The sequence below is a fragment of the Etheostoma spectabile genome, chromosome 16 (genome assembly GCF_008692095.1).
Source record: "Etheostoma spectabile isolate EspeVRDwgs_2016 chromosome 16, UIUC_Espe_1.0, whole genome shotgun sequence".
NCBI lineage: Eukaryota > Metazoa > Chordata > Actinopteri > Perciformes > Percidae > Etheostoma > Etheostoma spectabile.
In genome coordinates, this window is record NC_045748.1 from 15,032,112 (window position 1) to 15,044,831 (window position 12,720).

General features: G+C 37.7%; 1 protein-coding gene across 1 annotated transcript in view; it reads left to right on the plus strand.

Annotated features, from left to right (window-relative positions):
* Positions 1-3,871: 3,871 nt before the first annotated feature.
* pcsk5a (proprotein convertase subtilisin/kexin type 5a) overlaps positions 3,872-12,720 on the plus strand; it is a 32,215-nt gene continuing 23,366 nt past the window's right edge. The window contains exons 1-8 of the mRNA XM_032540407.1: positions 3,872-4,283; positions 6,203-6,307; positions 8,669-8,842; positions 8,974-9,117; positions 9,411-9,487; positions 9,739-9,824; positions 9,920-10,092; positions 10,263-10,469. Of these exons, the coding sequence (XP_032396298.1) occupies positions 4,125-4,283; positions 6,203-6,307; positions 8,669-8,842; positions 8,974-9,117; positions 9,411-9,487; positions 9,739-9,824; positions 9,920-10,092; positions 10,263-10,469 (1,125 nt within the window). The 5' untranslated portion in view covers positions 3,872-4,124. The remainder of the gene's footprint in view (positions 4,284-6,202; positions 6,308-8,668; positions 8,843-8,973; positions 9,118-9,410; positions 9,488-9,738; positions 9,825-9,919; positions 10,093-10,262; positions 10,470-12,720) is intronic.

Below are 12,720 nucleotides of genomic sequence, written 5' to 3' on the forward strand. Positions count from 1 at the left end.
AGAATAATCGCCAAAGTGAACAATTCACGTTTCTGTTATTCAAACTGGTCTTCCTACATCCTATTTTATCACCTCAACAATACCAGACACAACATATACCCACTACCTTGTGTTGTCTTATGGCTGTTTTTTTGGTGTGCCACACATCATGTGGAGACACTTGGTGGTGAGATGAGTTTTTTCACTCTACTGACCCCACATAATGCTCATGTAAAAGTTTTGACAGTTCATAAACCAAATAAATAAAACTGTTAAATCCACACTGCGGACGATAGCAATCACAGCTTCAAAATGTTAACTACTTACCATGACATGTCATGCAGCAAAACTCATTTTGCCAAACAATGACAGTTTAAGAAAAGAATAAATAAGAGTTCATGTCTTTGCTGCCTGCAGGGCAGTCAATGTGCTCAGGAACACATTTGACAATTATTTCCAGGGGAATGTGTCACTGTTTGAAAGGAGTTTTCTGAACATCAAAGTCAGTCTCTCTGAAGACATGTTAGATAACTTCAAAGTCCTGTGACTGCTTTGCCGAGAGGTGCTTTTCCTTTGTTTTGTTCAGTTTGTTTTTTTACTCCGCTGTGGAGCAGATGATAAAGACTGTGAGTGCATATTGCATCAGGAACCTGTTCATTGGGATTTACTTTTTGAGGTCACAGTGGACATTGAACATGACTTACAACAACGTATTGACAGGTATCCAAGCAAGATGCTCGGAGAGATCACTTTCATGCAGATTTTCTTCTCGGCCCTATTCTTAATTTGCCATGAATTGTTAGGTAATGACAGAATAATTATTTATAACATTTTAGAACTTTGATTTTCTTCAGATTTTTCCCTGGTTGCACTTTACATTTAACCTTCTAATATGAAATGTTTAAGAGACTATTTTCCTTGCGGCTCTCGCTTTTTGGTAATCCACAACAGAGAGCTCGTTCAAGGATCGCTGATTTTCTCTCAGATTCATGGTTCATGTGAGAATCCTTGGCTGCTTGTGATGGAACTGCATTGTTATTGGCTGTGCTGCTTGCATTTACCTGCAAGTCTTCTGTAAAACATTAGCTCAGAAATGGTCATAGCAATCAATATCCTGCTTTTTCAAACATTGCCTGATAAAAACTTCTCCAGACTGTCCAAGGTTGTATCTAAGTGATATTACGTTGTAGACAAATCAATTTAAATGCATTGAAAACCTTTTGAATCATTGCAGACTGAATGCAGGATTAATTAGTTTTAGGAGGTGCTGGTAGGTGGATGTTGTTACCTTTGGACAGAGCCAGGCTAGCTGTTTCCCCTTGTTTACAGTCTTTGTGCTAAGCTAAGCTAACCTGCTGCTGGCTGTCGTGTGTCACTTATTATTTATCGTGCACACATGAGAGTAGTGTCAACCTACTCATCTAATTTTTGCAAAATGTTGAACTTTTCCTTTTCATAAATAGCATGGTAAATATTTTATATTAGCAACCAATACTTTTTTCTCAAGTTTTTTATATTACATGTTTGAATTATTGTTTTGCATCCATTTTGTCCGGTAAAAGACCAGTTGCTGCCTTATCCCTTTATTTCCCACTACATTAAATCAGCAGCAAGAGATGCCTTCAACTCCTCCCAATTAATAGGGGATCCTCCAACAACATGCAATACACATCACATTATGAACCTCATTGACCTGACACACACACACATAGCAGGTCTCTGGTGGCATAATTATACTGTGTGACTAATGTTGTGGCAATTGAAATTACCGCCACTAAAGAATTTCATTAGTAAAATAACAGTAATGTGTAGTGATGACTTATGATTATTTTCACCAGGCTAATTCTGATGTAATGCAAAACAGGCAACAGTTCTTCTTAAATAACGCACGCAGAGCTTAGTAATATTTACACACTGGGATGTGTTGCATCACACATCTTCTTAATCCTTAATTTCCCATCAAGTTCAACTTGCATTTCTCTATGTAACACAGTACTGTGAACTTGCAATAATAAGATACTTTGGCACTGGATGAGAAGTTCCAAATGGATTTCACTGTAGTGTGCTTCAATGCAATGCGATGAAATAGAGCTTTTCAGCGTTGCAGATGACACAAAGGATTTCATTTAGTTCACCTCCTCCTCCAGCTTCTTCTCCAGTTTCTCCTCACAATTGTCAGCGGTATGCAGAACAACTAGTTTTACCAATGTGCACTTTTTTGTGCAAGATTTATATGTATATATATATATATATATATATATAGAGAGAGAGAGTTCATTATGATGGAGCAATTTATGTAGGCTCTTTGGTATACCAGCATTATCATGAAAAGCATGATAATTAATCATAATTGTTATTTGCTGGATTATATGTTTTGTATTAACCAGCAAATAACATCCATAGTACTCAGAGATCCTTTGACAATCTGTCAGGAATAAGAGATGAAGTAGTAAATGCACTTCTTGAACTTGTTGCAGAACTTTATGATTGAAGAGGTCTTTCATGTTTCATTGACTGTGTCACTTTATGTATGTGTTTGTTTATTGAAATAAACGAGATCTGTGAGAGGTCTGAGGAAACCATATAAGAGCTAAGACAGTATCACAGTTAAAAAGCTATATAACAGAGTGCACAGTTGCTCAGATAGCGATCAGATTGACATTTTGGGTAATATGGTTATTTACTTTCTGGCCGAGAGTTAGATGAGAATATTAATACTCCTCTCCTCAATCTTCTCCTCCACCAGAATCTTAACTATCTCTTTCTCTTTAAAATACAATATTGTTGATGTTAATGTAGAATTCAACGACCCACAGATTTGCATTGTTATACAGGTGATTTCTCAATTTACTAACTGCATGCAGTTTATCACCACTCAAGCCTCTAGTCTTTCCCATCTGTGTAGAATTGCAACATTAAACATTAAGAATACATTGATGCTCTTCTGGTTACACCCCATAAAGGTTTTTTTTCTGATTGCTTTAGATTGACCCAGGTAAAGCATTGAATCTTGAAATGCAGAAATGTTGCTTCACAATGAACTGACTGCTGCGGTGCCAAGGGAAAAGGCATTTGGCCAAATAATATTACTACAAAAAACATCCATTGCCTCAAAAGAAATATTACTTTTTCAATGTTATGTGTTTTTGCATGCTGAAAACACACAGACCATATATAATTCAGTTTAGACAGTGACTCCTTCTCTCCACAGGAGCAAAGAGGTGACTGAAACATCACATGTTAGGAGGTTAAAAACATAAATGTTACAATGGTATTATAGCTGAAATACTTCAATACTGAATACACCGGCACATTGAAATACAATGATAAAACAGAGATAATGAAAATATGAGTCCATTTGACCAAAATTACAATATTTGCCTCGGAAATGTGTTCAGTAAGTTGAACATGAAATGGGAAACATATAAGTACTTTAAAACTATACTTAAGTAGGCCTACAGTACTGGGAATAAGTACATGTAATTTTGTTGCCATTTTTGTGTTTAGAAATACAAATAATTTGTAAAATGTTGTTGTGAAATTTAGGTCTACACCACTGACTCATCACTGTGTCACTATGCCAGTCCTATAGAAAACGCGTTTTAAAGTAATTTATAATAATGTAGCCTGATTATTGTATGCCTCTATGTCAAATTAAATGCTTATTACATTATTGAGGGCTATAATGATGACAGTTTATTGTAATTTGCAGTTTATATTAGACAGTTCACTTTTTTTTTCTGTGGCCACTTGTTAACCATGCAGGTGTTTTACAGTAGGCTACAGTGGCAACTAATGAGGAAAAATAGGCTTAATTCAACAAAACGGCAACGTGCAGAGGAAGCTGCATCATAAGGGCATTTTGGGCTGCAACCAATCCTCATGAAGAAATACACTACAGGTGATCCCTGGCTCCCATATTGAATAAGTAAATCGATAGTTGCTGCTTTTCCACTGAATGAAAGTCAAGTCTTGACAACTTCAGCTGTCAAAGATCCTTCCGTTCATGCATAACATCTCATGAAGCTGTTTTATTTTGCGAGACAGCGGACTTCCATTTCGCCAATGAGAAACACGTACCGCAGGAGAGACGACGCGTGAGACACCTGGTGCATCACTCTAATCTAATTAGAGGAAGCCTCTTCATGTCTGTAGTCATGCGGTGCTTGGCGATGTGGATGGGAATTCTGCTTCAATTTTGTCATGCAACGATTTACACCAACGACTGGGCGATAAGAATAAGAGGGGACAGTGAGTCTGTCAACAGGATAGCAGAGGAATATGGATTTACTAATATGGGTCAGGTACGTGTGATGCCACATACAGCAGTGTAGCCTATATAAGAAGCACCAGACAGGGACACACCGAGCCTTTGCTGTCTTCGTCTTAACTGTTGTCTTTTTAGTTTCTTTTGAAGTTTATAATTCCTTCATCGGTCGCTGTTAATGTAAGCTCAACGTGTAGGCCTCAGAGTCAATGAGCTGTGAGTTAGGCCATCAGCCCTAATGGCACAAACACAGAAGCCAGTCAACAGTATGAGGGTTGTTGCTAAATATTGTCTCACATTTTAAAAAAGAATAATCTCTAACTGACCACTATAATTGATATAGATTTAATCTGAGAAATCAATAAATTAATAGTGCCCCGTTTAGCCAATGACCAGACTGCCAGATCTGCACAATATTTCAAAGTATGGGCAATATATTGCAAGTATCCAACTAGAGTAGTATATGATATTATATTTGAGATTAAATATACTAAAATTGCAATTCACAGTCTGTCATCTGCCAGGCAGACACCAGACATTTTTTTATATCTGAACTCTATTCCATAATAATATTTTATTTCATATTGTATTTGTTCTATGTGACATATATATATATAGTGTAAATATATTAACTTGCACTATTTTATGTCTTAGATGGTCTTTGTTTACCGTGTGTGATTACTTTTTTAAATACTTATGAGCATTGTTGGAGAGAGCCTGAGACCCAAGAATTTTATTGACTTCTTTTGTAATTATTGTTGGCTTTTGATTATAAATAACTTGAAACTTGAAAGATTTAAGAAAATCATGATCATATTATTAGTAATTTCTGTAGCTATCTTAGATGATTATGTTTTTTAATGATAACAAACGGTAATAACCTAACTGGTAGAGGTAAAAAACTAAACTGTTACTGCAGAACAATGTTTAAATATTAGTTTATTCATAGGGACAGAAAGTTTTTACTTTTGAGGAGTCCTGGAAAACCTTTTATATCAGAAGTCAGCAGCTGCTCATCTACGTTACAGGCAAGCCTGGCGGGATGTTTGTCGTCAGTGTGAGAAGGATACCGAGCTGCCAAAAAAACCCAAACACATTTTGTTCTTTACCTCTAGCTTTCATTTCATTATTCCAAACCCGACCATATCCTTTAATTATCAGAGCAGTTGAACCTTAAAGAAGCAGCAGTTTGCCATCTCAATCAAGGTGGAAAAGAATTTGTAGAACTCATTTACACAAAAGAATTTCAAAAAATACAAATCAATCAGACCAGAGATGTCAATAAACCCACAGAATGACCAAATAAAAACTAAATCAGTAAATAATAAAGCAAATAAATAAAACAGAGCGAGGCCAGGTCTATAAAATTCAACGCATGTACTCCCTGGGGATAGGTGCTGTAATGAAAGTTGCAGTTCTTGGGTCCATGTTTCCCTATGGGTGATATGAACCAGGACAACCCTTTTGATACTTAGCTTTATATTGCTGAGGGCAGAAGTCAAAAGGAAATTTCACAACTGAACAATTGGGCGATAAATAAAGATTAGGACTGTAATGTATTCTTTTTTTGTGAACAAATTGTTTTTTCATATGTTCAGAAATTAACAGATAAAAGTACAAAAGGACTATAATGTATTCTTGTCAGTCACAGAACATAGCCAACCCATGACACTTACTTTGCATTAACGATCTGTTACCCAGAGCTCCTTTTCTTATGTATTGCACTTCATGGCATTATGGACACACACACATGAGCAGCAGTGTGGCTGGAGTCTTGTGGCTCAGGTTGCCGTTGCCTGAAAAACTATCACAGGTATAAGGTAGCCGCCTTAATGAAACACACCAGAGGCAGTTTCATAATTTAACAGCTGTTTAGTATAGGGACAGTCCAGGATGGGCAACACACCTTCACCTGAAAACAAATTAATTTTGAGGATTTGATGTCTGTGTCACCAGATTGGAGATCTGAAAAGTTATTACAGTTTTCGCCACCACAAGACGGCAAAGAGGTCCATTGTGTCCAACAAAGAGGTGTCTGTTAGCGTCGCCAAGGAGACCAAGGTATAGTAATGGGATATGAGGAGACTCTGCTGGATTATTAATTAGCATGTCCCCTTCCTATCTCCAAACACATGAGCACACACATTCATGTCCTGGCCCTTTCTACATACACGTATGTTACTCAAACTGACTGTTTGAAACACCCTTCACAATTTATGGAATAACCTCCTGGTTAAACTATTAGAGTTGTTCCAATACCAGTATCGGAAATGCAGCGGACACTGGCTAAAATGCTGGGTTCGGCAAGTATCAAGTCCATGCACCAATCCGATTCCACATAATTTAGTCCAGAGTTTTTTTAACCTTTATTTTGAAGTAGTTTATTTATGTTATCGTTCGTTATAACTGACTGTCAAACTAGATACTCAAAGAAAGTTCTATGCCATCCATTCTCTGTATGCATTTGTTCATGTTTTACAAAGTGTTTAGCCAGGCCATACAACAATGATAGCAATCGTATCACATCCATTCAGGATTAGTAGTATACAGCTGTTAAAAAATTAGAAAGAAATTAATATAATTTACGCACTGGTATCGGATCAGTAGTCTGTATCGACTGATACTCAAGTTCAGGTATCTGTATCAGGAAGGTAATGCAACAGCTACTAATGGTATTATGTTTACAATGTTGACCATTTTTGTTTAGGATGTTTTTTTTAAAACTTGTTTTTATTTGTGAACCAAGTAGGCCTTTGAGAACAGGTTCTCATTTGCAACGGTGATCTGGCCAGGAGAAGCATATGCTTGCAGGACAACATACAGTTTCACATTCAATACAATACTGGAAAACAGAATACAAAAGGCTACATAAAGTGCAAATTATGTTGGCATTACAAAGCCAGTGCAAAGTGAGGTAAAAGTTAGACGATAGATGTGCGAAAGTGATATGGTAATAACACAATACACATCAATAGACAGTCTATAACATTGCTGAGATGTAGTGTGGATCCGATAAAACAAAACAAGAACAGTTAAAGCAAATTATGATCTAGTTATTTGTTTTTAATCAGTTATAATGCAATATATATGAATAGACAGTCTGTCTAAATGCTGAAATGTAAGTGAAATGAGTCTATAATCAGTTGACATAGGTCAGTAATAATACAATTACAACAATAGACAGACTATGTAGATGTTGAATATAGTAAAAAAGCAATATACCGTATGTGCAAATAGTGGACTAGATACATAGAGTAATATACAGCTGTTACAAAGTGTGGTCTTGATGATGATTTAGGTCCCTAATATAACAGTATGCATGAATAAATAGAATATCTAAATTCTGAGATGTAGTAAAGAGTCAATATACAGTTTGAGCAGATTGTGGTGTACAAAAATTGTGTGACAACAAAGGTTGGAGGAATGACAGTTGAGCATACTTGGGCCGATGAATAGTGCAAAAGGGCAAAAACAGATTATGAAAGCTATGCAGGTGAAGATGTGGATCTGTGCAAATATGCAATGGGGTGTGACTAAGGTAATTTTAGGCAGTCAGGTACTTTTAAGGCAGTCAGGGAGATAAGGGTTTTGAGTTTCAGAGTTTTTTGAATTGCATTCCAATCATTTGCAGCTGAGAACTGGAAGGAGTGGCGGCCAAAGGAGGTGTGGGCTTTTGGGTTGACCAAAGAGATGTAACTGCTAGAGTGCAGGTTGTGGGTGGGTGAAGCTATGATGACCAGTGAGCGTAGGTGCAGTGGGGCTTTGCCCAGCAAGGATTTGTAAATGAGTTGGTACCGGTGAGTTAAGCGACGAGTGTCTAATGAGGGCCAGCCAACTAATGCATAGAGGTTGCAGTGGTGAGTGTTAGGAGGGGCTCTAGTCACGAAGTGTATGGCAGTATGGTAGATAACATCTAGTTAATTCAGGAGAAATTGTTGACATTTTCACCAAGGTGAGTTTGGCAGCATGAGTGAAAGAAGCCCTGTTGTGGAATAGGAAACTGATCCTGGACTTAACTTTAGATTGAAGGTGAGTTATGTGTTGCTGGAAGGAGAGGAAACTGTCTAACCAGACACCTAAGTATTTGTGGACACCATGTTTTCTATTTCCAACCCTTTGAGCATGGTACTGCTAATTGGGTGGGCAGGGATGGGCAGCGAATGATTAAAAAGCATGCAGTAAAGCTAATATTTGTAAATAACACTAAACCATAGTATTGAACAAATTAAAAGATTGACCTTATGATGGTGGCAGGTAAAAAGATAAGTGATCACCAAACTTGGACAAATGTCATTCAAATCCATCCGCTTGTTGCTGAGAGATTTCAGTCTTGACTAAAGTGGATTTACGGACCAAATCAGACTAAGCCATGCAGCTTTATATGTCTACATCTGTACAAGTGCCCTGTGTGTTCCTTTTAAGGTGGAATGGCTCCAACAACAGGTGGTCCAGAGAAGAGCAAAGAGGAACTCCAGAGCAAGTCACATCTACTCCATTGACATGAAGGCCAAACACCTTCCCACTGATCCTCGTCAGTCCAACCGCATCCAGATGCTGCTCTACAATGACTCAATGTGGAACAGCCTGTGGTACATTGTGAGTCAGATTTCTTTTTTTGTGTTCCTTTTACTAAGCTAAAGTCTGAAACCCAGACAGACAGAGCCTAGAATAGAATTTATTTGTTACTCCCAGGGGCTAAATTGAATGTCCCACTATTTGCTCCACAGCACTGCAGTGATGAGTCCAAAGGCTGCCAGTCTCGTATGAACATTGCACGGGCCTGGAGGAAAGGGTACACTGGGAAGGGTGTGGTGGTGTCTGTCCTAGATGATGGCATTGAGACAGAGCATCCAGATCTGAAGCCAAATTACGTAAGTGCCCTGGGATGGGACGCTGTTCTCAGGAATGGGACATTAATCATAAGCAATTTGGCGGAGCTCTTAGTGTAAGAGCACAGAGCTGAGACAGATATTGCAGGCAGAGATTTTGGGCCAAAGGTTCGGAAAGGCCAGCCAAGAGTATAGAAATGGACATTAAACATCTGATCCACTTAACTGTTGAGCGGACTGTTGAATAATGCTCTATGTGATTTGTCTGATGAAACGGAGACAGACAGCCACTGGCATCTCATAATTTAATGCTACTTACTATCCATCTGATTCAGGATCCACTTGCCAGTTATGATGTGAACGGACAAGACAAAGACCCTTCTCCAAATTATTCCAACAATGCTTTTAACTAGTAAGTACTTCTTATTCCTAGATTTCTCTTTGCACCTGTTTTGGAGTTTCATCTCCCGTCATAATTCCAACAATTTAATAAATGCAAGCGTTTCTTTCCATTTTTCAGTAATTACATGCATATATGGATATGCAAATCCCCCAGTCTGTATTCTGTCTTCTCACTGGTTTGATGTAACGGAAATAGCCCGTCTTCTCCTCATACATATGCATTTAACCTCATGTTCTGATGTTCTCCTCCTTTCTCTGAAGCCATGGGACACAGTGTGCGGGGATGGTTGCTGCCGCAAATAACTCTCAGTGCACGGTTGGAGTCTCTTTCCACGCACGGATAGGCGGTGAGTCCAAGTGACACTGGAAACTGAAATGCAGAAGGGACTTTTGGAGGTGCATGTTTTGTATAAAACTATTCAAATATTCTCTTCACTTGTAGGCATCCGTATGCTTGATGGAGATGTGACAGACATGGTAGAGGCCCAATCACTGTGCTTCAAACCACAGTATATTGATATCTACTTAGCCAGCTGGGGGCCAGAAGATGACGGGGCCACTTTGGAGGGACCTGGGCCTCTAACTCGTCTTGCTTTACAGAATGGCATCAAAACAGTGAGAGAGAGAGAGAGTTTGTGTATGAAAAAGACTTGGCTACATGGTTTTATGTCTGTGTCCTACCTGCCGCTGTATATTTACTTCAAGGGTGTATCTTTTTCTGCTGATCAATGTTTGAATATCATTAATAAATGAATCACCTCTGGCTGCTTCCCAAATAATGTCAGGGCCGGCATGGGAGGGGCTCTGTTTTTGTCTGGGCATCAGGGAACGGAGGGCGAAGAGGTGACCACTGCTCCTGTGATGGCTACAGCAGCAGTATCTACACTATTTCTATCAGCAGCAGCACTCTGCATGGAAGCCAGCCAGATTACCTGGAGCAGTGCGCCTCCACACTTGCGACAGCTTACACTGGTGGGGAGACAGAGGAGATGGTGAGTAGAGGCTTTGAGTGGCATAAGAAAAATCTTCAGTGTGATTGTTCAGTACCAAAAGATGGTAGGAGGCCCTGATGTGCTGACATGAATCTTTATGGGTAATAAAAGCATTGTGCTGTGTATGTACCTGGATATTTTAAAAATGAAGCATTTTCTTACTTGAGAAATATCCCCCCACATTTAAAATTGTGTACATTACTAGATATCACTTGAGGTAATTATTGTTTATTTTATATTTTAAATGCAGCAACATAATGTTTAAGACGTTTCCTGTGAAATAGTATTCCTAAGGAATTACAAGGATAGTGTTCAACAGCTAGTTGTCCAATTGATAATTCCAATTTGAATAACTTCAACCTGGATAGTCTGATAGTCATACAGTAAATGTGAACATACATTAATATGTATACTTGGTTTTATATGGAGCTTTTCCTTCAAGGGTATTCATGTTTTCTTTATAATCTTCATCATTTTACATTGTTATTTTCAGAAAACTTGTTGGAAAGTTTTCTGAAATGATGGACTTGTCATGGAAAATGAAATGGCTAAATCTATTGACATTATATCTGTAACTCCAAATAATGACAGTTACAGGTGTGATGTAATGAAAGAATGAGAAAACAAAAGTACTTAAGTAACTTAAAAAACACCTGTCAATCAACAAAAATGCCCCAAACATACGCTCCTATGAACTTTCTTTCTGGTAAAACAACAACTTTGAAATTTGCAAGACACAAGAAGAAGTGAAATTAACTAGTTAGACCATGTTTTTTTAGGGTCTACAGTATAATCTCATGTGGAATGTGGTATTTTCACTTCAACAGATGCAATATTTTTTGAGCCTTTAGTTCATGTGCACTAAAAGCCATAAGAGGAGCTGCATTGTAAGGCAGTTGCAGCATGTCTAATTATACAGGAGGAACCTTGTGTAAAAATCCTGGAAGCCACAGACTCAGGAGGCCTTTTTTGCCTGGTTGATTGGCAGTAGTCTTTGTTTTACATTGCAACCAACCAGGGAAGATAGACTGTAATTATACAGTATGTAATTATGTGTACTGTAGGTGCGAGGCTTTTGTAAAACATAAGCGTAAAAAGGAACCCCTGCTCATTGACACATTTATTTGAAGGGGCTGTACTTGACATTCACAACATTGATATAGAAGCAAACTAATATTTTCCATGACATAGTGGAGTAATGGCGTCTTAAGCAGAGAATGATATTACATTCCCTATGTTTGTGTTGCAATCCCAGCTTCTCTGTTCTTTGCTTTGCAAGTCGGTCCAGGTGCATGCATGTGGTTGTGGAAAAACGTAGGTATTTCACATATTGGGGACCAAACGGTCTGTGAGAGTCGTGTGGAGGCATCCCCAGCCTGCTGTTTTTCTTTCATCAATATTTTAGGTACATATTTTAGATTAGATTAGATTAGATTAGATTCAACTTTATTGTCATCACACATGTCAGGTACAAGGCAACGAAAGCAGTTTGGGTCTAACCAGAAGTGCAATAGCAGTAAGTGCAGGATATATACAATGGTTCCATAAGTGCAAGACATGGATATGTAATGAATAAATATAGAAAAATACTATTATAACAAGTTTTACAGATGGGTTTGTCCTATGAATACAAATATAGATACATTATTGGTAGCAAGATTTACAGCTAGATTTGGTGGATATTACTATATTCAAATTTTTACAGATATGTGCAAATAGCATAATATACTAATGTTTTACAGATTTTACAGGTGAGTAGCTATAATATATTATATATTATATATATATAATACAGGCGGCTATTATTATTGACAGAATTTTTACAATAGCTATAATAAGTTAGCTAAATGAGCAGTATAACAATGATTTAAAGGTGGTACAGATAAGTAAAGTTTGGGCAGAAACTGCGAATTAAAGTGCAGTGGAAAGTAATTGCATAGACAGTTAAAGTACGGTAGTGCAGATGTAAATGTAAACAATTGGTACTGTAAATACCAATTTAATGTTTAAATTGGTATTTAAGCGTAAAAAAGGAACCCCTGCTCATTGACACATTTATTTGAAGGGGCTGTTTATATTATGTATATATATGTATTATAAATTGGTATATAAATACCAATTTAATGTTCTATTTAAATACATTTGGAGTCAGAGAGCAGAAATTTGCACATACTCCACTCACTCCATGTAATTTGCAGGGTTCATGGGTTAATCAAGGTTGGGTAGCTGATTAGAGTAAATTTGGTGAACA